General features: G+C 40.8%; 1 protein-coding gene across 1 annotated transcript in view; it reads left to right on the plus strand.

Moving 5' to 3' along the window:
* Nucleotides 1–25,160, plus strand: part of GRK1 (G protein-coupled receptor kinase 1) — a 33,906-nt gene extending 8,746 nt beyond the window's left edge. Inside the window, exons 3-7 of the mRNA XM_072135636.1 lie at nucleotides 6,818–6,975; nucleotides 8,302–8,385; nucleotides 12,420–12,544; nucleotides 18,501–18,702; nucleotides 21,945–25,160. Of these exons, the coding sequence (XP_071991737.1) occupies nucleotides 6,818–6,975; nucleotides 8,302–8,385; nucleotides 12,420–12,544; nucleotides 18,501–18,702; nucleotides 21,945–22,222 (847 nt within the window). The 3' untranslated portion in view covers nucleotides 22,223–25,160. The remainder of the gene's footprint in view (nucleotides 1–6,817; nucleotides 6,976–8,301; nucleotides 8,386–12,419; nucleotides 12,545–18,500; nucleotides 18,703–21,944) is intronic.
* The last annotated feature ends 1,830 nt before the right edge of the window (nucleotides 25,161–26,990 follow it).

Genomic DNA, 26,990 nt, shown 5'->3' on the forward strand with positions numbered 1-26,990 from the left:
TCTTCTGTCGTTGCCGATACCCAGCCGCCCGTGGACTCACTTGGCTATGGACTTTATCACCAATCTTCCATTTTTCTCGGGTACTACCGTCATCTGGGTAGTCCCACCTCTGCCAGGTCTGCCATCAGCTCCACGCCTTGCTATATTGTTCTACACCCACATCTTCCGGCTTCATGTGAAATCTGACTTTTCCTCTGCATACCATACGCAGTCTAATGGCCACGTGGTAAGAGCTAATCAGACTTTGGGCTGCTATCTCTGCCATTTTGTCTCTGCCCGACTACTTCATTCTGTTGCCTTGGGAGGAGTTTCCTACAACTCCTTGGACTCAGAATCTTCTGGCTCTAGTCCATTCTTCATTGTCTTCAACCATGCCCTCCTCTTCCACTTCCTGTGTTTTTGGCCGTTACTGCTGTGGAAGAGTTGGTCCAGGATATGAATTCTATCTAGGAGCAGATTCTACTCTCCTTACTCCAGGCATCTGCTCGAACCAAGACCCTGGCGACAAAAGACACAGGTCTCCTCCAACCTTCACACCAGGCGACAAAGTGTGGCTGTCCTCGAGGAATGTTTGGTGGAAAATCCCCAGCTACAATTTTGGTCCCTTTATTTCTGGGTCCATTTGTGGTGCTGAAGCACATCAACCCCATGGCCGATAAGCTCCGTCTTCCTCCCTCCATGCGCATCCCGAACTCCTTCCACGTCTCCCTTCTGAAGTCTGTCCTCCTGACCTCCTTCTCACGGCAGCTACCACCTCCTGCTCCTGAGGCGGATTCCTCCGACATCTATGAAATAAAAGAGATTCTGGATATGAAGTTGATTAGATGGAAGCGGTTCTGGTGGTACCACGCCACAGCAAGTCCAACCCACTTTGCGGCAGGCTCTGGTGAAAAACGATTGCCACTTACACTCCCCTTCCAGGTATCGGCTTACGTCATCGTCTGCAGTGGTACAGCGGGTCCACTACCCCTGAATCTTGACGTATGTGATCTCTTTTCTGTATATGGTCTATGGCTGGAGTTATATGTAATCTCTTCTCTGTATGTGGTCTATGGGTGGAGTTATATGTGATCTCTTCTCTGTATACAGTCTATGCCTGGAGTTATAAATAATCTCTTCTCTGTATTAGATCTGTGGCTGGAGTTATATGTAATCTCTTCTCTGTATTAGGTCTATGGTTAGAGTTATATGTGATCTCTTTTCTGTATATGGTCTAAGCCTGAAGTTATACGAGATCTCTTCTATGTATATGGTCTACGGTTAGAATTATATGCAATCTCTTTTCTGTATTAGGTCTATGGCTAGAGTAATGTGATCACATCTCTGTATTTTTTCTATGGCTAGAGTTCTATGTTGTATCTTCCCTGTATATGGCTCAAGGCTGTTGTTATATACACTCGCGATTAGGTCTATGGCTAGAGTATATGCAATCTCTTCTCTGTATATTGTCTATGGGTGGAGGTATCTGTGATCATTTCTCTGCAAGTGGTCTACGGACTGATATCTGCATAGCTTACAATTTTAATTACGCATACAGTTTTCCATAGAAGCGACAATCTAACTTATAACGCATGCCCTGCTCGTACACATTTGTAACACATGCTCTACTCCATAGCTCTTACCGTTTAATAGGCAATATGCATCCTGCACCTAAGACCTTTTAACTTAATACACGATATTAAGAGTTCTTAAAGGGGTATTCTCGTCTGGGCACTCACATTCAGTTACATTAATCTGCCATATATAAACATTTCTTCAATTAGATGTTATTAAAAAAAATGTTCCTGTGTGAAGATAATTTCTCATAAATGTAGCCATGTTGTCCCTTAGAAACGAGATGGCTTCCTCGGATATGGCCACCTCTGATGGATTGAGTGCACAAAGAAACAAAAGGTTATTGTATATAAAATGTCCGGGAGTTACTACATGTCGTACAGCCGTCCTGTGGTAATGATTGCTGAAGCCAGGAGGTCCGGCAGGACTCTATAGCGCAAGTCTGGCCACCACTGCCAGAGTGTGACGTGGTCGTATCCGGGGAAGCCATCTGGTTTCTAAGGGACAATATGACTACATTTATTATTTCCATAGAATAGTTTTCACAATACGACTGAATTCATGATTTGTGATTTTTTTAGGCCCCAAGTTTTGGCCCAAATTTATGCCAGTCCCCACCCTGGTCGATGTTGGGACTTTTGATGGGTTTTTGGAACTTTTCATACGACTGTTGCAAACAAGCCACGCAGCAAAAATACACTGCCATCCAAGTTATCAAGCCAAAGCCACTTTAATTAACCTGACTACCGCAGAGCTTCAAAGACCGAGATAGGGCCATATTTATCATATGCTGGCGCTCGTGCATGTTCGCAGCGGCATACATCAAGAGGCTTCCGTCTCTTGATGTATCGGGGCAGCCGGCTGCCCAGCATCTATCCTACGCAGCCGGCGACTTTTCACAGATGAAATTATTCGCTAATTAATGCTATCTAAGCCCCCTTATTCGTATTGGACATATGGATAGCACTCTGCACAAATGATTTTTTTTATATCTATCAGTCCTACAACTGATTTCTTTTAGTCTGCCACTAAAACTGCTTCGTTGCCCTTCAAGTTGATTATATAAAGGGTGTGAAAGATCTGTCATTATCCAAGCCACTTTTTTGAGCACGCAACGACGCAGCCTATCCTCCCAATACTTAATTTTCACACCAATTATGCCTTCAGCTTTTTTAATAATCTTCCTGCATTTACATTGGTCCTGAGCAGACAGACACGGACCCCATGCACAAGCCCCATACATAAGTGTACTACCGTATATACTTGTGTATAAGCCGAGTTTTTCAGCACAAAAAATGTGCTGAAAAACGTCCCCTCGGCTTATACACGAGTCAATACTGACTAAAATTGACTAAAAAAATAATAAACTTATATACTCACCCTCCGGTGGCCCCGATGCGCAGCGCTGCTCCCCCGATGTCATCGCGGCTCCTCTTCTGGCTTCCCGGCTGTTCTTCTTCCTTCAGCTTGCTGGGCGCCGCCATGCTCTTCTCGCGGGCGGCGCCTAGTATGACGTCAGCAGCGGCGCGTCATACTAGGCGCCGCCCGCGAGAAGAACAAGACGGCGCCCAGCAAGCTGAAGCAAGAATAGGAGCCGCGATGACATCGGGGGAGCAGCGCTGCGCATCGGGACGCACGGTGAGTATATAACTTAATTTTTTTATTCTGCTGGGGGCACGGCTCTATACTAGTGGGGGCACGACTCTATACTACTGGGGGCACGGCTCTATACTACTGGGGGCACGGCTCTATACTACTGGGGGCACGGCTGTGCTGTATACTACTGGGGGCACAGCTGTGCTGTATACTACTGGGGGCACGGCTGTGCTGTATACTACTGGGGGCACGGCTGTGCTGTATACTACTGGGGGCACGGCTGTGCTGTATACTACTGGGGGCACGGCTGTGCTGTATACTACTGGGGGCAGGCTGTGCTGTATACTACTGGGGGCAGGCTGTGCTGTATACTACTGGGGGCAGGCTGTGCTGTATACTACTGGGGGCAGGCTGGGCTGTATACTACTGGGGGCAGGCTGGGCTGTATACTACTGGGGGCAGGCTGGGCTGTATACTACTGGGGGCAGGCTGGGCTGTATACTACTGGGGGCTGGCTGGGCTGTATACTACTGGGGGCTGGCTGGCTATATACTGGGGGGTCTGTGACCAATGCATTTCCCACCCTCGGCTTATACTCGAGTCAATAGGTTTTCCCAGTTTTTTGTGGTAAAATTAGGGGTCTCGGCTTATACTCGGGTCGGCTTATACTCGAGTATATACGGTAAGTACCACAGACTCTTAAAAGTAATCAAAAGGCGGGTGTTCAGATAAAAAGCTTTGAGCGATCTCAGGAAAAACAACTTACTAGTTGCCTTCCTGTAAACGTAATCCATCTTAGATTGCCACTTTAATTTTTCATCAATCATTATACCCAGATATTTATATTCCCCTACACGTTCAATTTCAACCCCTCCGATGTTCAATGGCTCAAACGTGGAATTCCTTTTCCTTGAGTAATCAACTATGCTCTCTTTAGTTTTTGACAGATTTAACTGCAGACTATTTACAGTACACCAGTCACAAAATTCGGACACACTTGTCCTATACTCCCCGTCCTTTCTGTCTTTTATTAGTCCAACCAATATTGTGTCGTCTGAGTATTTCTGGATGAAGCACTCTTGGTCGTTCCTTCGGAAATCCGCAGTATAGACCGAAAATAAAAAAAGCGACAGAACTGTCCCTATGCTGGACAGAGCTTCCCTAGACCAATAATTTCCGACTCTTACTCTTTGCGGCCTGTTTAGCAAATAAATAGTAAAAGTTAGTGCTAGCGAAACCACAGTTCTGCTGTCTGCTTCTCCTCTTCTCCTAAAGACACAGATAAAATGGATCTGTTAATACATATGGGCTGCACAAAATGTTCATGTGATAATTGGAATTAAAGGGGTTGTCTGAGAGTTCCAAAGAATTCAGGCTGGGGATGACTTTTTAAAGAAAAAAAAAAGTTCTCACCCCCTCTGTCCATCTGATCTGTGCCCGTGTTTGTCTCAGCACCTGATACAGTGCTGGGAATAGGGATGGGTGGGTGTGACCATGGGAGAGACAGAGTAGGTGAGTATACATTTATTTTTTAAAAAAGCCCACCGCAGGTCGACTCCGAATTGTTTTAAACACGCGAACCACCCCTTTAAGCCAACTAAAAGAAGTTGTACAGTTATACTAGACAGTGGGATAAACAGTGTCAAAGTTTGGACAGTTTGCTTTGCACTGCTGAAATGACAAATTCAACAACTGAAACAAAAGCATAGTCTAGAAACAAAATCAAATTCGGGGTCAATAGTCAGGGACAGTCAACATGAACAGGCCAAAAATCCAAGCAAAGGATGTCCCATGATCTTCAGTCAAGGTGTTGAAGTCATAGTTCCTATTAATCAGACACTGCCTAAGGTCGTTGTTTAGGGCCTGATGTCTTGACTGTTTACCAATGTTGTCCTGAAAAATCTGGTAATGCTAATACAGAAGATAGAGAACAAGGAGAATGTGCTAGGTTCCCTAACCTTTGACAAGAGCCTGAAATATTAGTGAGGCACTATACTTGTCAGAGGTATCTGCTGTTATGAGTAACAGTTTGTAGCCCCTTACAATAAGGTTGTGTAACAACACAAAACCAATGTTCATGTAGTGTTTCTAAAAACAGTCAAATTTGAGTAGCAGAAACATTTTGTGCTAGTTTCCATTTGGACCGACTGTGTGAACCAAAATTTCACGTATTAAATTTCCAGCAAGGATGTAATGTCAATGGATAGTTCTCACCACATCAAGAGTGGAAAAGAGAGAGAGAGATGATTTTGGGATCTGGACACATTACTATCCCAGTCATTTATGGACAAAGTTCACAGTGGGCTGCTCAGGTGAAGACAAGCAGTTCAGGGTATGAAGTGGAAGCTAGGTGAGAAAAACTATGAGGAAGCCGGAACAAGCAAACCTGTATCGGGCAGTGTGCCTTTTGTTATTAGATATTTTTATATGCGCAAACTTTAATGCTCTGTTCTGAGTATATCAAATAAAATAAAAAAACTTTATTCACATATTTTCGGAATCTGCATGATGTGTACCGTTTTCTCACCTAGTTACCCATGCACACCCCAAACTGCTGGTCTTTAACTAAATACACAGGAGAAGCCCAGTGTGAATGGTGTCCAGATATCAGATGTTCTGGTATTGTCCAGATCACTAAATTACCTCTTTTTTATGAATTGAGGAGTAGAATAACTATCTATACAAATTCTATACAAATTGTAACTACACTGTCATCAGAAACCTTTCATCAGAAATTTGTCTAACTAACCACTAGCAGTATGTTGTGAAGAAGCTGAACACCTTCTAGATGATGCTTATTTCATGGCCCAGTGTGGTGGCATCATCCAGAGAATCAACTTTGAAGTGAAATGTAAATTAGTTGTAAAAAGTAAAGGTGGCGGAGAGTTTAACAAACTATTAACAAGCTTAACAACCAATTTACATTTCAGTTCAAAGTAGATTTTCTGGATGATATCACCACACTTGGCCATGAAAGACACATGATCTATAAGCTGTTCATTTGCTTGACAACATACTGGTAATAGTTTATTAGGCCATTTTGTGACGACAGGTTCTCTTTAACCTTTAGCATTAAATGGAGATAATCTTGTGTAAATCCTGTGCAAAATCTGTGCCATACCCCACAATATTGTCTATTGCCCTATGTACGACTACAACCTTTGGACCCCAAGTTATACTCTTGGTCATGACCCAAGAGAGCTCACAAGTCATCTTCATTAAGGTTTTTTCATAAAGACATCACGTGATAATTTGTTCTATGAGTGAGTAGAGATTAGAGGAGCTAAACTTCCCGTTCAGATTCAAGTGCGCTCCTAACTATTATCCACGACTGTGACTGGCTTAGGGAACGCCACTGGCGAATCAAATCCATGGCTAGTTGCTACGAGAGTTAATATGCCTGTTTGGCAGCCAAACAGCAATATGTTTAGGGTTGTGCAGGGCACACCCGAACCACAAACTGGAAGTTCGGATCCACTCATCTCTCTATTAATGAGTTAACTTTATAATGAGAACATAGACAAATCTATTTTGCATAATATAAGTATGTTTCCCTAATTACCTGCTTAATAAGTATTTTTGTATAACCATAGTTACTTTGTTTCAGATTTTTTTTCTGATGTGATTTGCAAGTTACAACCTTTATTCAACACCTTGTTTACTTTAGGTTTCACATTTACAATGTTGACGAGGAAAATCCAGGCATAGATGAACCCAGAGCATGCTTTTATACAGCGCAGATCATATGTGGGATGGAACATTTACACCAAAACAGGATCATCTATCGTGACCTCAAACCAGAAAATGTACTATTGGACAATGATGGTATGCTACATTTATATATGGTCATCTAATATATTATAATACCAGACAATAATTCATACAAGAAACTCATAATGTATTCATGTCGAGATTTTTGTAACTCATGATGTGTGACCAGATTCTGGAAGAAAAATCACCATGTAACATTTATTTCCAGCTATTGATTATTATTCTCTTTAAAAGACTTGTCTAGGCTGACAAAAACTATGCTAACACATTTATGTTAAAACACCACTACACACCTCTTATTTCCCTGGTGATCCAGTTTCTGTACTGCTGCTGTCCTTCTGGTAGCATATGGCCTCTGGATCAATGATTCAATGGTGGAGGGGGGGTGATGATTCGAGAAATATAGTACATAACTACTGAGCCTACTGAATGGAAGCAGTGGTCAAATGCCACCAAGGGGAAATAAGAGGTGAGAACTGAGAGCAGTTTTTATTTTCTAACATTTGTAGCAGTTTGTTTTCCAACCCGGGCAACCCCTTTAGGATATAAAATAACATGGCATTGGCATATCTAGCAAGGCTATATTCTAGATCAATGAGAGATATGTTTATGCTGGCCTCAGTGTAGAACAGATATGTTTATGCAAAGTCATATCCCAGGTAATTTGTCCTCCAAATCTATGTATACTGATAGTAATCTCATAATTCTGACATTGGCTATAATGGTACACTTTCTGATATTCTGCCTTAATGTTCACTATATGGGGCAGATTTACTTACCCGGTCCATTCGCGATCCAGCGGTGCGCTCTCTGCGGTGGATTCGGGTCTTCTGGCGATTCACTAAGGCAGTTCCTCCAACATCCACCAGGTGTCGCTGCTGCGCTGAAGTTCACGATCCTATTCCTGGTGAAGGTAAGCGCGTGTCCAGCGATACTTTTTTTTTTAAATGCGGCGGTTTCTCCGAATCCGTCGGGTTTTCGTTCGTCCACGCCCCCGATTTCCGTCGCACCAATTGCACCAAAAACCTGGGCCGATTCAGTGAAAATCTGCGCAAATCGGAAATATTCGGGTAACACGTCGGGAAAACTCGAATCAGGCCCTTAGTAAATGACCCCCATTGTCTTTAGATTTCTAGTATATCCAGTGAGATACTGGATATCATATAACATGGCTTATGAAGTGCAAGCATTCTGTTTCTTCTATAATATTCACCTTTCATGCAAACAATAAAAAAAAGTTCTCTACCTCCAGCATATGCGTACTTGAGGGATTTTCAGAATATTTCCAGGCACGTTTTATAATGTAAAGTAAATATGGTAGGTGAGAGATGAAGGAACAGTATGTGGTCTTGCAGAACAAGCTCTATGTTTACTTTTCAGGGAATGTCCGAATTTCCGACCTTGGGCTGGCTGTGGAATTGAAAGAGAAGAAAAACAAAACCAAAGGTTATGCAGGAACTCCAGGTATAATAAATATATACTTAAATGCAGGATATGCTTACCTTTAAAATATTAAAGGGAACCTCTCGCCATCATTGCCACTGCTATACTAGTACGAGTATATTACATTTTTAGCTTTATTTCTTATGTGTTAAAAATACAAAACGATTGAAGAAGAATCACACATTGAAGAAATAGTAATTCTGAGAAAATCTCATTTGTTTTAGTATCACCATCTTTTCGGACATATAACTTTAGTATTTTTTGGTTGAAAGATGGGGTTAATGGCTTAACGCTTGTTCAAGCTCATATTGAGCCAACACAATGAAATACAAATGTAGTGCACCGTGTTATGTAATACACTTAGCACGCTATAGGACATTGCACAACCTTGGGGCACTCAATGGACCCCGGGGCTGCTATCGGAGGGTCAGAAGCAGGACATAATAGTATGGCGCAGGACGGGAAGTTACCTCGGCATGTGTTGTACTATTAAGTCCTTCATCGGTAAGGGTTCAATAAAATCAGTTTGAAAACATCCACTAGATTCTTGCCAGATTTATGGGTGCTTTTTAGTACAATTTAAGACGTGGGAACACTTAAAACCCTGTCCAATTCACCTGTACTTGCAACAAGATTAATCTAAAAATAGGTGGCTATAATGGCTATAGCGTTACAGTTAAAATAGATCATAATGTAATAGGAAAAAATGCTTACCTCAATAAGAGGAAGAGGTTCATCAGTCAGGTATGTCTTAATCAGCATCAGTTTTAAAGTTAGTAATATAAACTGGGCTCTGTTGTCTGAATAGGGCCTATATGTGTGGTGTTTGTGGATTATATGTAACGATCCAGCACAGTCCTTGGTGGGTTAAAACATATTTTCTTCTTTATTAGGCTCATATAAAAACATCCATAGGCATACAATATAGATATGTTTATACAGTATATAGCCAGCCAGCCCCCCATTATATAGCCAGCTAGCCCCCCCCCCCAGTATACAGCCAGCCTGCCCCCCCAGCATACAGCCAGCCATCCCGGCAGTATACAGCCAGTCAGTCCCCCCCAGCATGTAGCCAGTCAGCCTCTCCCCAGTATATAGCCAGCCCCCCTCTATATAGCCAGCAAGCCCCCGCCTGTATATAACCAGCATGCCCCCCAGTATATAGCCAGCATGCCTCTCCCCACTATATAGCCAGCCAGCCCACCCAGTATATAGCTAACCAGCTAACCCAGTATATATCCAGCCCCCCTATACATAGCCAGACATCTAGCCCAGTATATAGCCAACCAGCCCCCAGTATATAGCCAGCCAGTCACCCCCAGTATATAGCCAACCAGCCTCCCCAGTATATAGCCAGCATGCCCCTCCACAGTATATATTCAGCCAGCCAACCCAGTATATAGCCAGCCAGCCCACCCAGTACAAAGCCAGACCCCCTATACATAGCCAGAGAGCACCCCAATATATAGCCAGCAAGCCCCTTTCCATGTATACAGCTACTCTGCTCCCCTTGTATATGGTCAGCCACCCCCATGTATACAGCCATTCTGCCCCCCCTGTATATGGCCAGCCACCCCCCCTGTATACAGCCAGCTAGCCCCCCCCATATACAGCCAGCCGCCCCCCTGTATGCAGCCAGCCAGCCCCTTCCCTGCATACAGCCAGCCATCCCCTGTATACAGCCAGCACCTCCCCTGTATACAGCCAGTCCCTCCCCCACAGCCAGCCATCCCCCCCCTTTATACAGCCAGCCAGTCCCCCACCCCAGTACACACAAATAAAACCCTGTATGCCACTTTGCAGCTCCGCTACTTGGAGCAGTCTGGGCAGCAGTGACAGCTCCTTGTGCGCTGGCAGTTCACAGACTGATTTCAGGTGCTTGTTGACGTCTTAGTCTGTGCGACGCTGGCTTGTACGGAGCTGTAACCGCCAGCCGGTCTGCTTCAAGTAGCAGAGCTGCAGGCGAGAGTCGGTAAGGTGAGTACATATTTTTTTATTTTTACACTGGCCCCACCAGGAGCCCAGTCCGCAAGCCAGATGCGGCCATCATCTGGCTCACCAGCCATGACCTCGATACACAAGTATCGTTCAACACATTTCAGCCGCTCAGGTTTTAGCCTAATAAAGAAGACTATATGTTTTAAACCACGAGGACCATGCTGGATCGTTGCATGCTTGTGAAGTCTGAAGTCTAGGGATATTCCGTGCACGGCTGGAGGAGTGGTGAGCTGATAAAAAACTTTTTTTCCTTGCCTTGTGTGGACTATATGCCCATAAGTACACTGTTGAATGAGTTTTTGATTTGAGGGAAATTCTCCTAGGACTAAGTAGACAATTCCTGTTACACCTTGTTGGTAGGTCCTATAAAGCCCTAAACTATTAAACTATTAAAACTGTGCCTAAACTTGTTACGACACTAACTTGGTCAGAGTACCAAATCAATGATTGCTAGTATATGTGGTCCCCACATGGCATAATATCATAAATAATCAGAAATTTACAAACAAAATGAACTAAATAAAACAAGCAAAATTAGTTTCTCATTTAATCCCAAAGGGGATACGGTTTCCAGACAGAAAATCCACCTTGCTTCATGTTGGAGTAATATATGTTCCCAATTCCCTCCTCTAAGTGGAGGTTTTACTAGTTCAATGCCTATGAAAAATAGGGCCTTGAATCACCTTTGTGGTCATTATGTATGTGGCTTGCCAAGGGTTTGTCCTTATTGTGTGCAGTGTCGCCCAAATGGTCCCCGATTCATATGCAAAATTCGCCACATATTTCAGGATGTGATGAACACATCATCAATAAAGCGGGCCCAGAGATTTGCCTGTACGATCTATCTGGGTTCCCCTGATTCACAGAAAATGCAAGTCTGTTCCCACCAGCCCAGGAGCAGGTTGTCAGCAACAGGGGGCAGAACAACTCTAATGGGAGTTCCCAAGATCTCTGAGCTTGTGTCTATTTAAAAACCCTGATGCCATAGCTACAAATGAGCCCACTGGCCTCAGTACAACATGGTCGGTCAACATCAGGACTAGACCTAAAAGCACTTTAGCACCATACAAGTAACGGACCTCGGTGAGTAATGCCACCTTTTTGAGTGATAATAATTATGCATTTCACTCATTATATTTTTGCGCACCTTTGCTTGATCGGTTTTCTTGTGGTGTCCCCTGATGAGGCCACAGGACGATACATGCCGTGTTGGGACCACATATACTAGCAATCGTTGATTTGGTACTCTGACCAAGTTAGTGTCGTAATAAGGTCAATAATTTAGGGACAGGTTCCTGTTGGGGCGGTTGCTGTTTATGGCTATGGCTCTGAGTTTAGGCACACAGGGCTTTATAGGATAGGGTGTAACAGGGATAGTCTCCTTAGTCCCAGGAGATTTTCCCTCACTCAGAATCAAATAAAAAAACTCAATTAACAGTGTACTTATGGGCATAGAGTACTATGAACATTTTCGTATTTTAGATTACAAAAAATATACTTTATTGCGAAATACCACATAATTTATTTTAAAAAAATTAGGCTCCAGAGCTCCCTCTCCTTCTAGAGATATGTATTCCAGCCCGTGTCTATGGAGCTATAAGCTTACTTTTAATCTCCCTTTGTTTGTTTACACAGCCCTCAGTAGTGAAGATTAACCCCTTAACATTAGGTTTGATGTTTAAATGTACTACTCATAGCATACTACAGCCAAAGAGACAGCAGAAAGGGCTAACAATCACTGCTCAGAGCTAGGTAAACAAACAGGAGTGGAGAGAGAGCCCAGGCTTCAGTTTTAGACCGATCTGCATTGACAACACAGAAGTAACCCTGTTACTAAAAGGCATTTTCCAGAATTCGGCAGAATTTCTTAATGAAGTATATAAGAAAAATGTTCACAACACTACCCCCCACACAATGTAAAACATTATCTCAAATGACAGTTACTCTTTAAATTATTAGTTGGAACTATTTTAACTTTAATCACCCTATTGCCACTATTTACAATTTGTTTACTAAATAATATTAATATTTTTTCTGCTGATATAAATCCTTTTCAGGGTTTATGGCTCCTGAGCTGCTGAACGGGGAAGAATATGATTACTCTGTGGACTACTTCTCTTTGGGGGTAACTTTATATGAAATGGTAGCTGCACGTGGTCCGTTCAGATGCAGAGGCGAGAAGGTAACTATTATCTACAGGAAATAATGCAGGACGGGTGTCTAGTTTCACCAATATATAACTGCAGGGTTATATATGCAGGCAGGTTGTGTCAAACCAATTAACTAATGTTTTGTAAAGTATTGAGCACATATCTGGACAAGCTGTAGTGTCGTATACTAGGATTTTGCAAGCATTTCTTACTTTCCCTCACATGTGGATATTTCACAAGTTAAGATCCGTCAGCTGCAAGGTTGGAGCACCATTTATAACTCATGTAAAAGTTAGCCTTTCTCTGTATTTCGATACAATGTAATAGTACTTTATTGATCCCCTGGGGGAAAATTACTTTGTACATAGTGTTCCAGCAGTTGTCACACAGAGTACAGTAACAGCTTAAAGAGGACCTGTCACCCACATTTTCGGCACTAGGAGCTGATCACTAAAGTAAGCAGCACCTAGTGCTTGAACAAACGCTGGAGTGTTAGAGTGATAGCGTTACCGGAAAACCTCCGGTACAGTGTAATCATCGGACCGCTCGCAAAGCGGTCTGATGTATTCATGAGGGGGTGGTCCGAGGCGCTGCCTCTTCCCCGGACTGCTCTGCTTGCTCCATAGGCCGGCAGTGACTGCGGCGTGCCAGACGACAGTCACCGCCCCTATCCACACCCCAACCCCACCCCCTTATGAATACATTGCACCGCTTTGCGAGCTGTCCGACAATTACACTGTACCCCGCCGCAGTGTTTGATAGTGTTACCGGAGGTTTCCGGTAACGCTATCACTTTAGTAAGCAGCTCCTAGTGCCTAAAATTTGGGTGACAGGTCCTCTTTAATGTTACAGGTACATAAATATACTATGAGAGGCACATTCTTACATGTTGCTAGTTCCTTAGTTGCAAACAAACAGTTACAGGACAGTACAGGTTAAGCTAAGTTCACACTACCATCTATCCAGTCTTTATCTCCGTTTAAAAAAAAACGGATGATAAATAAAGGTAGATAAACTGACAGTAAATGATGACATAGTGTCTGTTAATTTAACTGATACCATAACCTTTCCTGGCTTAAAAAACGGGCACTTGTCCTGCCTCAAATCTGTGAATCTATCTATCTATTTAGCTTTTCTTTCTATCTACCTATCTATCGATCTATCTACCTACCTATCGATCTCTCATTTCTAACTGCCTATCTACCTATTGGTTTCTCATTTCTGTTTGTGTACCTACCATATCTTTCCCTCTATACCTCACATTTATCTATAATCTATTCATCATCTCTTTATCTATATATTAACTATTTCTATCTATACCTGTCTATTTCTTCATCTAAAAGAAAATGTAAAAACTGACACTTACTATCTGTCCCATTGACTTAAATGTAAAAAAAACTTGATGTCATCCGCAGTGGCGTAACAAGACTCCAGTGGGCCCCGATGCAAACCCATTATCGGGTCCCGTATATACCTACACCCTTACTGCTGGCCCCATCCCACACGTAATACTTCAGAATACACACACACATATATATGTGTGTGCATGGAACACATATACATGCACTGTACATGCAAAATACACATATATAAACACAGCACCGTGTATACACAAATACAGATACACTGACAGCATACATAATAAACACTGAAATACGGATGCACATAAATATATATCCCCAAGCCAATACAATACTAATAATATCACAGTAATGAATCCACCACATATAAAAATATATACCAGCTGGGAATATACTGCACATTACTATACAGTGGAAAACAATGACTGCGCTACAAAGCTGCCATTAGGTAGATATAGACATCACTTACTGTATAAATCAGTCGACCTTCTACCTCTGATCTGTCCTGGTCTTCATCTTGGTGGCTCCTCACCTATGACAACTCTTCTCCTTCAAAGACTCGTAGGCTTGCCATGTGCAATGATCTCTAATGGCCAGCAGAGTGCTGTCTATTAGATATCATAGTAAAATAGCTATATACTGCAATACAGTAGTATTGCAGTATATAATATTAGCAATTGGAGCCTGCAAGGTTAAATTACCCTGAAGGATCTGAAATAATGGTAAAATTAATTTTTTAAAGAATTAAGAAAAAAATAAAAAAATAGTAAAAAAAGGTAAAAGTTTAAATCATCCCCCTTTCCCAAGATCACATATAAAAGCAAAATGAGTGAAACATGACAATGCAAAAACGAAAAAGGAAAACGAAAAATCCCTAAGGGGTTAATATATAGCACAGCAGCTGCTCTTAGCTTAGTTAACTCTTAATTTTGTTAATACACTGTTCATTAGATCTCCCTCTTACATACAGAAGCCATTATTCTACCCCAACACCTTATTATATACAGGAGCCATTATCCACCCATCCCCTTATTACAGTGATTTTCAACCTTTTTTGAGCCGCAGCACACTTTTTATACTTAGAAAATCCTGGGGCACACCACCAACTAAAATAGCACAAAATGACACTAGAACAGTCATATTATACATATAGTTAATAATATACACTATATTGTATATTATAGTGGCCACTTCATTACCGGCCAATTTATTAGGTACACCTGTCCAACTGCTCGTTAACACTTAATTTCTAATCAGCCAATCGCATGGCGGCAACTCAGTGCATTTAGGCATGAAGACATGGTCAAGACAATCTCCTGCAGTTCAAACCAAGCATCACTATGGAGAAGAAAGCTGATTTGAGTGCCTTTGAACGTGGCATGGTTGTTGGTGCCAGAAGGGCTGGTCTGAGTGTTTCAGAAACTGCTGATCTACTGGGATTTTCACGCACAACCATCTCTAGGGTTTACTGAGAATGGTCCGAAAAAGATCCAGTGAGCGGCAGTTCTGTGGGTGGAACTGCCTTGTTGATGCCAGAGGTCAGAGGAGAATGGGCAGACTGGTTCGAGCTGATAGAAAGGCAACAGTGACTCAAATCGCCACCCGTTACAACCAAGGTAGGCAGAAGAGCATCTCTGAATGCACAGTACGTCAGCAGAAGACCACACTGGGTGCCACTCATTTCAGCTAAGAACAGGAAACTGAGGCTACAATTTGCACAAGCTCATCGAAATTGGACAGTAGAAGATTGGAAAAACGTTGCCTGGTCTGATGAGTCTCAATTTCTGCTGCGACATTCGGATGGTAGGGTCAGAATTTGGCGTCAACAACATGAAAGCATGGATCCATCCTGCCTTGTATCAACGGTTCAGGCTGGTGGTGGTGGTGTCATGGTGTGGGGAATATTTTCTTGGCACTCTTTGGGCCCCTTGGTACCAATTGAGCATCGTTGCAACGCCACAGCCTACCTGAGTATTGTTGCTGACCATGTCCATCCCTTTATGACCACAATGTACCCAACATCTGATGGCTACTTTCAGCAGAATAATGAGCCATGTCATAAAGCTGGAATCATCTCAGACTGGTTTCTTGAACATGACAATGAGTTCACTGTACTCAAATGGCCTCCACAGTCACCAGATCTCAATCCAATAGAGCATCTTTGGGATGTGGTGGAACGGGAGATTCGCATCATGGATGTGCAGCCGACAAATCTGTGGCAACTGTGTGATGCCATCATGTCAATATGGATCAAAATCTCTGAGGAATGCTTCCAGCACCTTGTTGAATCTATGCCACGAAGAATTGAGGCAGTTCTGAAGTCAAAAGGGGGTCCAACCCGTTACTAGCATGGTGTACCTAATAAAGTGGCCGGTGAGTGTAGATTCTAAATTTATTTTACTCACTCATTGTGAAACCTGGGCCTGTTTCGATAAACACAAAAGGGATATCCTGGCAGGAATGGTGGAAAGACACACACAAAGCTCTTCCACAACAGTTCTCAGTTTCTCCCTGTTTTTAGTATATGGTGCTGATTATTATGTGGCTCATATACTGCAAAATAAAGGGGTACAATGAGAAGTACTATGGCCATGAGGCCAGAGTACAAGTGCCAGCTCGTATACTCAGCATATGAGCTGGTACTTGTAGTACTCCAGCCTCATGACTATAGTATTTCTCATTTTACATTTCTCATTGTTATATGCAGTATACTGCTGGAGTACTAAAAGTACCAGCTCATATGCTGAGTATTCTGCCAACAGTTCATATACTCAGGCAAAAGCTCATATAGTTAGCATTATTGGCGGGCATTACCTTGGCGGTGGGGAAATGCGAGAGTCTCTCCGCTCTCAGGATGATGCGCCGGCCTCGGTGACATCATTTTGTTGTGCGAGGTTCAAAGCTTGCGCATGTGTTATTGTACACGTCTCCTACATTGTAAGAAGCCGTGACTGCGCATCGCAAAACAAAACACAGGGGGCACCATAGTTTGGGGAACTTTCCCCGCGGCACACCAGACCATGTGTCGCAGCACACTAGTGTGCCACGGCACACTGGTTGAAAATCACTGCCTTATTATATAAAGGAGACATTATTCCCCTAATTCCCTTATTATATACAGGAGACATTATTCCCCCCATTACCTTATTATATGCAGGAGACATTCCCCCCCCCATCCCTTATTATATATAGGGGACATTATCCCACCATCCACATATTATATTCCGGGGGGGGGGGGGATAGCCGCCCCCCGCCCACTTCAGGTATTGCTGGGGCCCCTTCACTGCTATCACCAGTCACAGCCATATACATTACAGGAGGGCCTGTTTTTATCGGCAAAAAAGTACTACAAGTTCTGTCATTTTTTCTGTGAAAAAAATGAAGAATGATGGATCAATGTACAACTGATGACAATGGATGACATAAAAATCTATATTGATTTCAATGATCCGTTCTATTTCAGTGTTTTACATTTCTAGGATACTAGGAATGGAAATGCCAACCGTAGTGTGAACTGATACTTTACAAGAGCACATAAGGCGAAACAATTACAGAACGAAATGCATAAGTAGTTCTACAGAAGGGGCGCTGGTGGAGCGCTAACAGTGATTGGGGTGAAACAGGGGTGTGCTGCTATTGGTTTGACAGAAGAGACCCTGCCCGTAGCTCCACTTTTGCCAAGTGCTGACGCTAAAGCTAAAGCTGCCTGGTGCTGGCCACTACTACAGCCGTGGTATAGTGTTCCTTCTAACTTTATGTAAGGCACTGGTGGTTCATTTGCATTTCAAGTGCTCTGAAGATGTGATAACTGGTGCTCTTGGCTGCCAGGGTGCAGTACCGCAGCTCTGTTGCACGGGGCAGGGGGTGTGGGTGCCGGATCCAATGCACAGGCAGCCACCTACAGCAGCGCCATTCTTGCCAGTACATTCTATTAAGTGCAATGGCAAGTCTACCAGATTTAGATTTCCAGATGACTAAAAGCTTTGTAGTGCTGTAGATACAGTAATGAATGTCAAAGACTTTCAGGGTGATATGGAGAAACCAACCAAATGTGCAGCTAAGTGGTAGCTAAACTTCACTTCTTCAATATTCGTATATATTTAGGATGTGTGGGCCACATATTTTTTAATATGTTTTTATTTATAAAGTACTGAACAGACTTAGAATATGCCTGAAACAATGTAGTGATCTGCATTCATTTTCTATTTCTTTAGTCTTCCCTTTAGATCAGGACTCAGGAGCTTTATGTTTTTTGTAGAATTTTAAACAAAAGTGACCTTAGACTCATTACAAGGCATTGCACTGCCCTCTTGTGGTGCGTTGCAATTTATTCACCTGGCTGTGAAATGCATGCTTACCAAAATTTGGTTTAAGATCATCTCTTGTTCACTTCTGTAAACAGCATCTTTGTTTCTCTTTCCCAGCCATTTCATTTGTGGAATATTTATAATCTGGATGATAACATTTCCACATTCTTCTTCAGCCCCACCTTTATATACTTACCTCAAATAGAAAATCTAGAAAATAAAATAATCTTCCATGATAATTACATAGCAGCTTTTTCTCTTGTAAGTAGATATGGACCATGTGAACAATACTCAGAATTTTACCTTTCTTTTTGTTTCAGGTAGAGAATAAAGATTTAAAGAATAGAATCCTTAATGATCCTGTGACATACACAGAAAAATTCAGTAAGGATTGTAAATCCTTCTGTGAAGCCTTACTGGAAAAAGACCCTAAGAAACGCCTAGGGTTTAGAGATGGAAATTGTAATGATCTGCGGGTAGTTCCTTTCTTCAAATATATCAATTGGAGGAAACTTGAAGCTGGTATGTCTTACACCTTTATTTTGGGGGTAGACCGACTACAAAATTTGGTGCTTTTAAAAATATTAGGCAGATTTGAACAAAATTGTCTTAAAGTAAGACACAGCACAGTTAGACTAGATATTGATCAGGCATCTTATGCTGGGTGATAAATCTGGCGTAGTTTACCTTCAGGGCTAGAACTACCTAGAAATACTGAAGTTAAGCGAAAAGAGCTAAACACCTTGAAATAACTGAAACGTCTCAAAATCCTGATTTTTCAATTAGCACAAATAGAATAAAATAAAATAGAATAAAATATTTTATTTTATTTATTTTTATTTTCAAAACACAAAGACAATGCTTTAAAGCAATTAAAACAAAAATATATCATACATTCAGAGGAACTACTTGCAAATGTGAAGACTCCCTAAAAAGGGTATCCCATCTAGAAATATATTAATATGGCCACAAATATTTCAAGAAACACCCACAATATGAAAATAAAATAAAATACTATAATAATACAAATACAATGAATATTACAATACAATGAATAAACACAAAAACGGGTCAGCATAAATTACATGTAGATGGAGTTATACAAATATATAGTTATGGAGAATACAAGCCAGCAAATGATGGCTAAAATGATGCCAACTCAAATCATGCTGTAAAATAGACCTAAATACGAAAAACAACATTAGCTGTTGATCAAAGTGCTAAAAATAAATCAAGACATGAAAATAATTGAGTGAAAAAGCAAAAAAGGGGGAGGGGTAGCTCCACACAAAACACAACTCACGGTGTTAACTCTACATGTCATAGTTGTACAGTATTGTGATGGCATTAACTCAGGAGTTAAACAACTTCCCTCAGCAGCCAAGGTTTTTTTTTGTAAGAACCAGCACTCACACTCCTGCATCTTCGATATTTGGTCCTTTCCAGAGTGAAGGATCAGTCAAATCCACTTGAAAAAGGGGCTGCCTCTAACCTCAAAATGGGTTGTGGTTCTTGCACCTCCAAAGAAACATAAAAAGTCATCATAATACTACCCAGCAGGTGTGCCTGACTTCCTGGTGGTGGACAAAGTCGTGGACTGGGTCCTCAATCGACTTCAACAATTATCACAAAAAAGGCTTTTAGTAAGATAGAGGTAGTGTCAGGTAATTGTACCAGTACCATATTTAATATATCAGAAGGAAGGAAAAAATGATACTTGTAGAGTAACATATATATTGACCCCTAAAGAGAAATCTTGAACTTGAAAAAATTGCCTAGGTAAAATAGATATTCAGTTTGAATATCATAAGGTTCTTTTGTCTTTTTTTTTTTACAAAGACATAGTAATTAAGCTACAGGAAGGCAGCATAAGTGAAGCCCTTGTTCAGGCCTTTTGGGCTCAAGCTGTCCAGGCGGTCTATCCAACGGGCCTCCAATTGTAGAAGTTTTCCGGGGACCTGATTTTATTTGGTCGATAGCCCAGAACTTCAGATGGTCCATTCTGCCATCATGGTGTAATATGACATGCCTTGCTAATGATGTGCCTCTTTTGTGATAATTGTGTGCACCCCTCCGCCCTCCATAAAAAAACCCTACAAACTATGGACTCCGGCCAGACTGGCAGTCTGAGTACGAGAGTTTGAAGGCAGCACCCTCTAAACCAATTAGCTAACAATAGTGTTGTGCCTAAGGATAAGCACAACCAAATCCCAATTTCATTTACTCACCCGTTTCCTTGTTTTTTGTTTTTCTGCCCCTTTTCTGACTACCTTGTAGTAACTGACACTTTTCTGCAAAGTCCAAATTCAGTGATAACACTGATTGTTATAGTTTGACCACCCTTAGATGCCACAGTTCATGGTGTCTAAAAGGTTTACTGGATTCACAGTGGTTTCTTGCCAAAGGAATGTCATAGCAGCAGGGAGCTTAGTAACCCCCTCCCCATTTATGTACACATCAGTGGCTGCTAATACAAAAGGAAGGGTCTAATAGACTTACACATATAATACACTGCAATGCATAGGTAAATAATAATAGTGATAATACCTTAAATGCTCAGTTTTTATCTTGAGACTTAAAAGAGTACAGCTTCAAAAAATGTATAAAAATATATAAAAATGCTGAATAAAATAATTCCATTTTGTTTTATACTATAAAAGTTATAAATTATTTATCCTCCACAATCAACTCTAAAAGTACAATGTAATTCTAAAGATAGGGTTGGGTAGGGTAGCCTAAAATATATTGAGCCTCCACAATGTTTTCTAGGAAGCATGTGTCACGCTCACTCTGATTCTAAGAATGTTTATCTTCATTTTAAATAACCAGAATGTTATTCTAAAAAAAGTTGAGCAACAGTTACAATCTGTCAAGTTTCAAATACTAACAAATATATAGCCCTTTGGGTGAAATATCCTGCATCATATGCGTGCCTTTCTACAGAAACCTGTGTCCTGGGTACAGAGTAAGGGTTCATTTACACAGCCAGGTTCTCCCCCACACCAGATGACCACAGGCCCGGGCGGAGGAGGCGTAAGTGCTCTTTACCCTTCCTCTCTCCATTAGCAGACACCTGACTCGGTCACAGTGCAGTGAAGCAGTTTTTGCTCACTATGCCTTGACCAGGAGCCATAGAAGTCTATGGGGGCCGCATAGCGTGTGAATGCACCTTAAAGGGAACCTACCACCCCGATTCTACCTATAAAGGTAGAAGGGGTGGTAGGTGGATGGATGGGACGTGAGGAGAGTCCTTTTTTGGGCTAATCCCCACGTCCCGGGTGTCTTTTAGAAAACTTTATTGCAGGAATATGCAAATTTTTTTATGCGGCTACTGGGGCGTGGAGTAGCCGGACATGAGGCTACTAGTCGCGGCTACTCCACGCCCCAGTAGCCGCGTTACTCCGCCTACCAGGTAATCTTCGGCGCGCAGCTCCTGGTAGCTGCGCGCCCTCGTCCGGGTCTTCAGCTGCGCGGCCGCGGCTCCGGGGCCGGAACTATCAATCACGTCCCATCAATCCATCTACCACCCCTTCTACCTTTATAGGTAGAATCAGGGTGGTAGGTGCCCTTTAAACTTGATCTTTTTTTAAATGCAAATGTGCATTTTGGTGCGTCATTGGCAGAGCACGGTCAGGTGCATCCCCCTCTTTTTCAATTCCACTTCCCATTGCCTCTGATTCAGTCTCTATTGATGTCCTCCCGTGTACTTGTGTTCACAAGTAAGTTCTATAAATTCATACTTCTTTGTCTTGCTTAATCCACAGGTATTCTTATACCACCTTTTGCCCCTGACTCCAAAACAGTGTATGCTAAGGATATTCAGGATGTAGGGGCATTTTCAACAGTGAGAGGAGTCAACATTGAGGATAATGATAAGCAATTCTTTGATGAATTTGCTTCCGGCAACATTCCTATACCATGGCAAGAAGAAATGATTGAAACTGGCATCTATGAGGAACTGAATGCAGAATTGAATGACGTCAGGCGACATTCAACTGCGAATGACAACTCTGCTAAGTCGGGAGTATGTCGAATTGCATAGAAATAGTTCTTTTCCTTCTCCAGATATGTAAAAGTGAAGTTATATTATCTCATTATTTTGTCTGTATTTAAGAACTTCACATTAGATTTTTGAAGTATTCAGAACTACGAAGCACTTAAAGAAATTATGTTACAGCAAATAAATTTCCCTCCCTAACCCCTTAGGTAAGAATTCAATACAGATTATCATTGGACAGAGATACAAAGATCAGCCTCTTGTTTTCTATGCTACATTTATATTGGACATTCATCTTATTACACAAAACAGAAGGAATTTTGTTGTTATAAAATTGACTTTGGATCTTTCAGCACTGGACTTCTTGAATGCTCTGATTGGAAACAAGCCAGTTAAAACATATTCGAATGACCATACAATAAATATAGGTGTCAACGTAATTATATAAACTCTTTCAATCATTTGTATTACCTTAGAGCTTTTTGGGGTGACATTCTGAATATAGCAGAAAGTAGGAGACAAATAAAAGAGTATATCATGGCTCGATCTGACTACAAAGCTATTTTTTGTGGTCTATAACCATGAAGAAACAAATATGAATAGAAACTGAAGACATTAAATGAAGGGATATTTTCTCAATCATTTGTAGAGTTTGTTTTACTGCGTTATTGCAATGGAAATGTTAAAAGGGTGTAATGCATTTAAGACTGATTTCTATCCCACATTTGTGGTAAGAAAAAACATAATGAATAAAACATAAAGGGGGATTTATCACAACTCAGATGGGTCTGATGTGTGTGTTTTTGCACCCAAAAAAGTCACGTCTGAAATTGCACAATTTTTTGCACCAAAATTGGCACAGAAGTGGCACAGTTTCAGACATGCTGCTATTTTAGTGAGAAAAATTGCACAATTACGGACAAGCAACTTTTTTGGCGCAAAAACATGTGTATAAGACCTGTTAGATTTGTGATAAATCATCCCCCCATTTTACTAACAAGAAAACTTGTTTCATTATTGTCTAGAAAACTATTCTTCACAGTTGCATTATTATTATTGTAATGAAATGGTGGGTAATACTGATTAATTTATATTTCATTCTTGGTTATTGCCCAAGCTGTGACTAGGAATTCATGTGCATTACGTGTTTGCTTATACATTGCTATTCCAGACTGCATAGATTTCAGTCTATAGGGTACATTTACTGTCTGCAGTGTTGTTTTCAGAATTATTCAGCTGTATCATCCTATGATATTGGAAGCAAAGGCAGAGGATATACCTTCATACAAGATGTTCTGAAAAACCATTTTTTCTACTGGTAGCACTAAAGGGATCTGTGTCTAGTTGCTTGGGTGAGTTAAAGAACAGGGCTCCTAAAATAAACCATGTTAATGGTAAGGTAGGTCACATGCACATACCACTAATGGTATATTGAAACACATCTGGGAAATAATATTATTAAAAATCTAAGACTGAGCAATTCTTATCTGGCACATAACAACAGGAAACAACTGATGTACCCTTGTTCCAGGAACTCTGTTAACAGAACAGATCATAGCGAGACAATTTTATTTTTTTAAGTAAAAATTGATTTTATTTTGTATATTTTTAATTTTGAAGTTCACCTAAGGTAAATAACATTTAGTATAAGTGTCCCTGTCCTTAATCTTGTATATTTAGTTAGGTATAGTATTGTGATATTTAGTTATTCCTACACAGAAAGTTCTAATGTTTTTATTTGAAAAATGTCATTTTCTGTAGAGGTGTTTCACATTGTTTAGTTGACCTGCTATGGAAAATTACATATTTACAGTTATAGCTTACTATATTGTCTGTATTATAGCATTATTATATTGTATGTGATTCATACATTCATGTATAGTTAGTAATATTAAAACAGTTTTAACTATTTTTTATTTTAATTCAAGAGTTAACTGTCAGGAAATTGGATAGAAAAAATAGCAACATTTGTCTAAAGCAAGTGGACTGCCTCCTTTTACAAAATTCTGATGGTACAACTTTCTGTTAGGAAAAAATATGTATTGAAAATGATTGTGTGTCTGAGAAACATAAAGTAGATTTATAACTTCTAATACAAATTTGCATGAACAAAAAGTGCAGGAAATGGTATAAAAGACCATTCCAATGTTCATCGTTTCAGCATCTGCAGCCAGATAACTTCCATTTTTTATGACATCCCAATTGACTGCCAATCACAAACCTCAGGAGTGTCTGCAGAAATGATGATAAATCCCTTCCATATCATGTTCCTTTATGGTCTGGCATGGTGGTATCATCCAGAAAATAAATTCTGAAGGTATATGCAAATGAGGTGTATTTCACAGAGATGGAGAGCTCAGCACTGAAGTCAAGCTCTCACCACCTCCGAACTCTCTACTTTAGAAAAGCTAACCAGTGACGTTCCTGAGATGCTTTCACAGTGGAAGCAGAGAGAACTCCATGGGGCAGATGTATCAAGTGTCTGAAAGTCAGAATATTTCTAGTTGCCCATGGCAACCAATCACAGCTCCCCTTTAAAATATTCATGAGCACTGGTAAAATGAAAGCTGAGCTGTGATTGGTTGCCATGGGCAACTAGAAATATTCTGACTTTCAGAAACTTGATAAATCTGCCCCCATGACTTCATACAACTAAATAATACATCACTTGAAAGTTGATTCATTGGATGATACTACCACATTGGGTCACCAAAAAAAAAACTGGAAGGTTTTAATCTAGTTGATCAGTTACTGGTAGGGGTTTATTAGGCAAGTTTCTGCTGACAGATTTTCTTTAACATCCAACATCCCACTGAATTCTATTTATTTGTTTCCATGACAAAAAGTTCTTTATATTATGTCTATGCAATGCATGTATATTTGGAATGTGCACATATCTGCTTTGTATACTGCTGAATATACTGTATAGAACAACTTTGTTAAACTTTAAAATAAAAATGAGAAAAATGTTTTTCTTAGACAATTAGTTGTCATCGGTGCAGGAAGTTCGTTATTTGTGATGTATTTATTTACGTATAAAGGAGTAATCTAGGAGTACACTATTGATGACCTAGCCTAGGGATGTAATGGTCTCAACATTTGATAGACATACTTCATAACCAACTCCTTCCTGTTTTATAGGATGAACTTTTAGACCCAGAAATGTTTTACACAAATCTTTTAGAATTAAACTTGCATTTAAATGAAGAGAAGTTTATGTTTGCTAAAATCAACAAATGATTCAAGATTCAGAGGTCTGTTCTATTGTGGACATAAAAGAAATAATTAAACCAATAGACACTCTACCAGACAATATATGTGTGAATCCAGTCAAGGTCTTGCAGTAAACTGTGACAAGTGTTATTATTCATCCCTAAGAAATTCAATTTACCAAACCCAAATTAATTAAGGAAGTGTCCATGATTTGTGTTTGATACAACAGAATAAACTTCCATAGATATAATGGAATATTCCATGGGAACATTAGGTGAAATAAAGGATCGAAATAGAAATTCTTGTATAATACTAATGCCTCTTTCACAACTCTTTCACACAAACATATAAAAACGTCTGTTTGCTACCCGTACTGTATCATTTTCTTACCGGTAGCATAGGCCCACATTAATTTCAATGGGCAACACTGCCAACCATTTACGTGGCCATATTGCCCACTGTACCATACCTTGAGAGAGACATTAAAAAAATATAGATCTTTTCCTAATTACTCCAGTATTTCTGTTCTGTATGCCCCATAGAAGTCTATGGAAATGTGTGCTGCATATAGTTGTGCACCATATGCTGCCGTATACAGTACAAACCAAAAGTTTGGACACACCCTCTCACTCAAAGAGTTTTCTGTATTTTCATGACTATAAAAATTGTAGGATGTTAGACAACTGAACATATGTCTTATATTCTAGGTTCTTGAAAGTAGCCACCTTTTGCTTTGATTACTGCTTTGTACACTCTTGCCATTCTCTTGTTGAGGTTCAAGAGGTAGTCACCAGAAAAGGTTTTTACAACACGTTTGCCCTGTCAGGTTAAATGAGTGGGATTTCTTGCCTTATAAATGGGGTTGGGACCATCAGTTGTGTTGTTAAGAAGTCAGATGGATACACAGCTCATAGTCCTACTGAATAGACTATTAGAATTTGTAGTATGGCAAGAAAAAAGCAGCTAAGTAAAGAAAAACGAGTTGTCATCTTTACTTTAAGAAATGAAGCTCATTCAATCTAAAAAATTGGAAAACTTTGAAACTTTAGGTGTCCCCAAGTGCAATTGCATAAAACAATCAAGCGCTACAAAGAAACTGGCTCACATGAGGACCGGCCCAGGAAAGGAAGACCAAAAGTCACCTCTGCTGAGGAAAATAAATTAATCTGACTCAACAGCCTCAGAAATCAGAGCTTAACAGCAGCTCAGATTAGAGACCCGGTCAATGCCACACAGAGTTCTAGCAGAGAACACATCTCTACAACAACTGTTAAGAGGAGACTGTATGCAGCAGCCTTCATGGTAAGATAGCTGCTAGGAAACCACTGCTAAAGACAGGCAACAAACAGAAGAGACTTGCTTGGGCTAAAGAACACAAGGAATGGACATTGGACCATTATAAATCTGTTCTTTGGTCTGATGAGTTCAAATTTAAGATCTTTGGTTCCAACCATCATGTCTTTGGGTGATGCAGAAAAGGCGAACGAATGGATGAATGGATACATGCCAGGTGTGATGGTGTGGGGATGCTTTGCTGGTGACACTGTTGGGGATTTATTCAAAATTGAAGGTATACTGAACCAGCATGATGACCACAGCA

This window comes from Engystomops pustulosus, chromosome 2 (assembly GCF_040894005.1).
Source record: "Engystomops pustulosus chromosome 2, aEngPut4.maternal, whole genome shotgun sequence".
Lineage (NCBI taxonomy): Eukaryota > Metazoa > Chordata > Amphibia > Anura > Leptodactylidae > Engystomops > Engystomops pustulosus.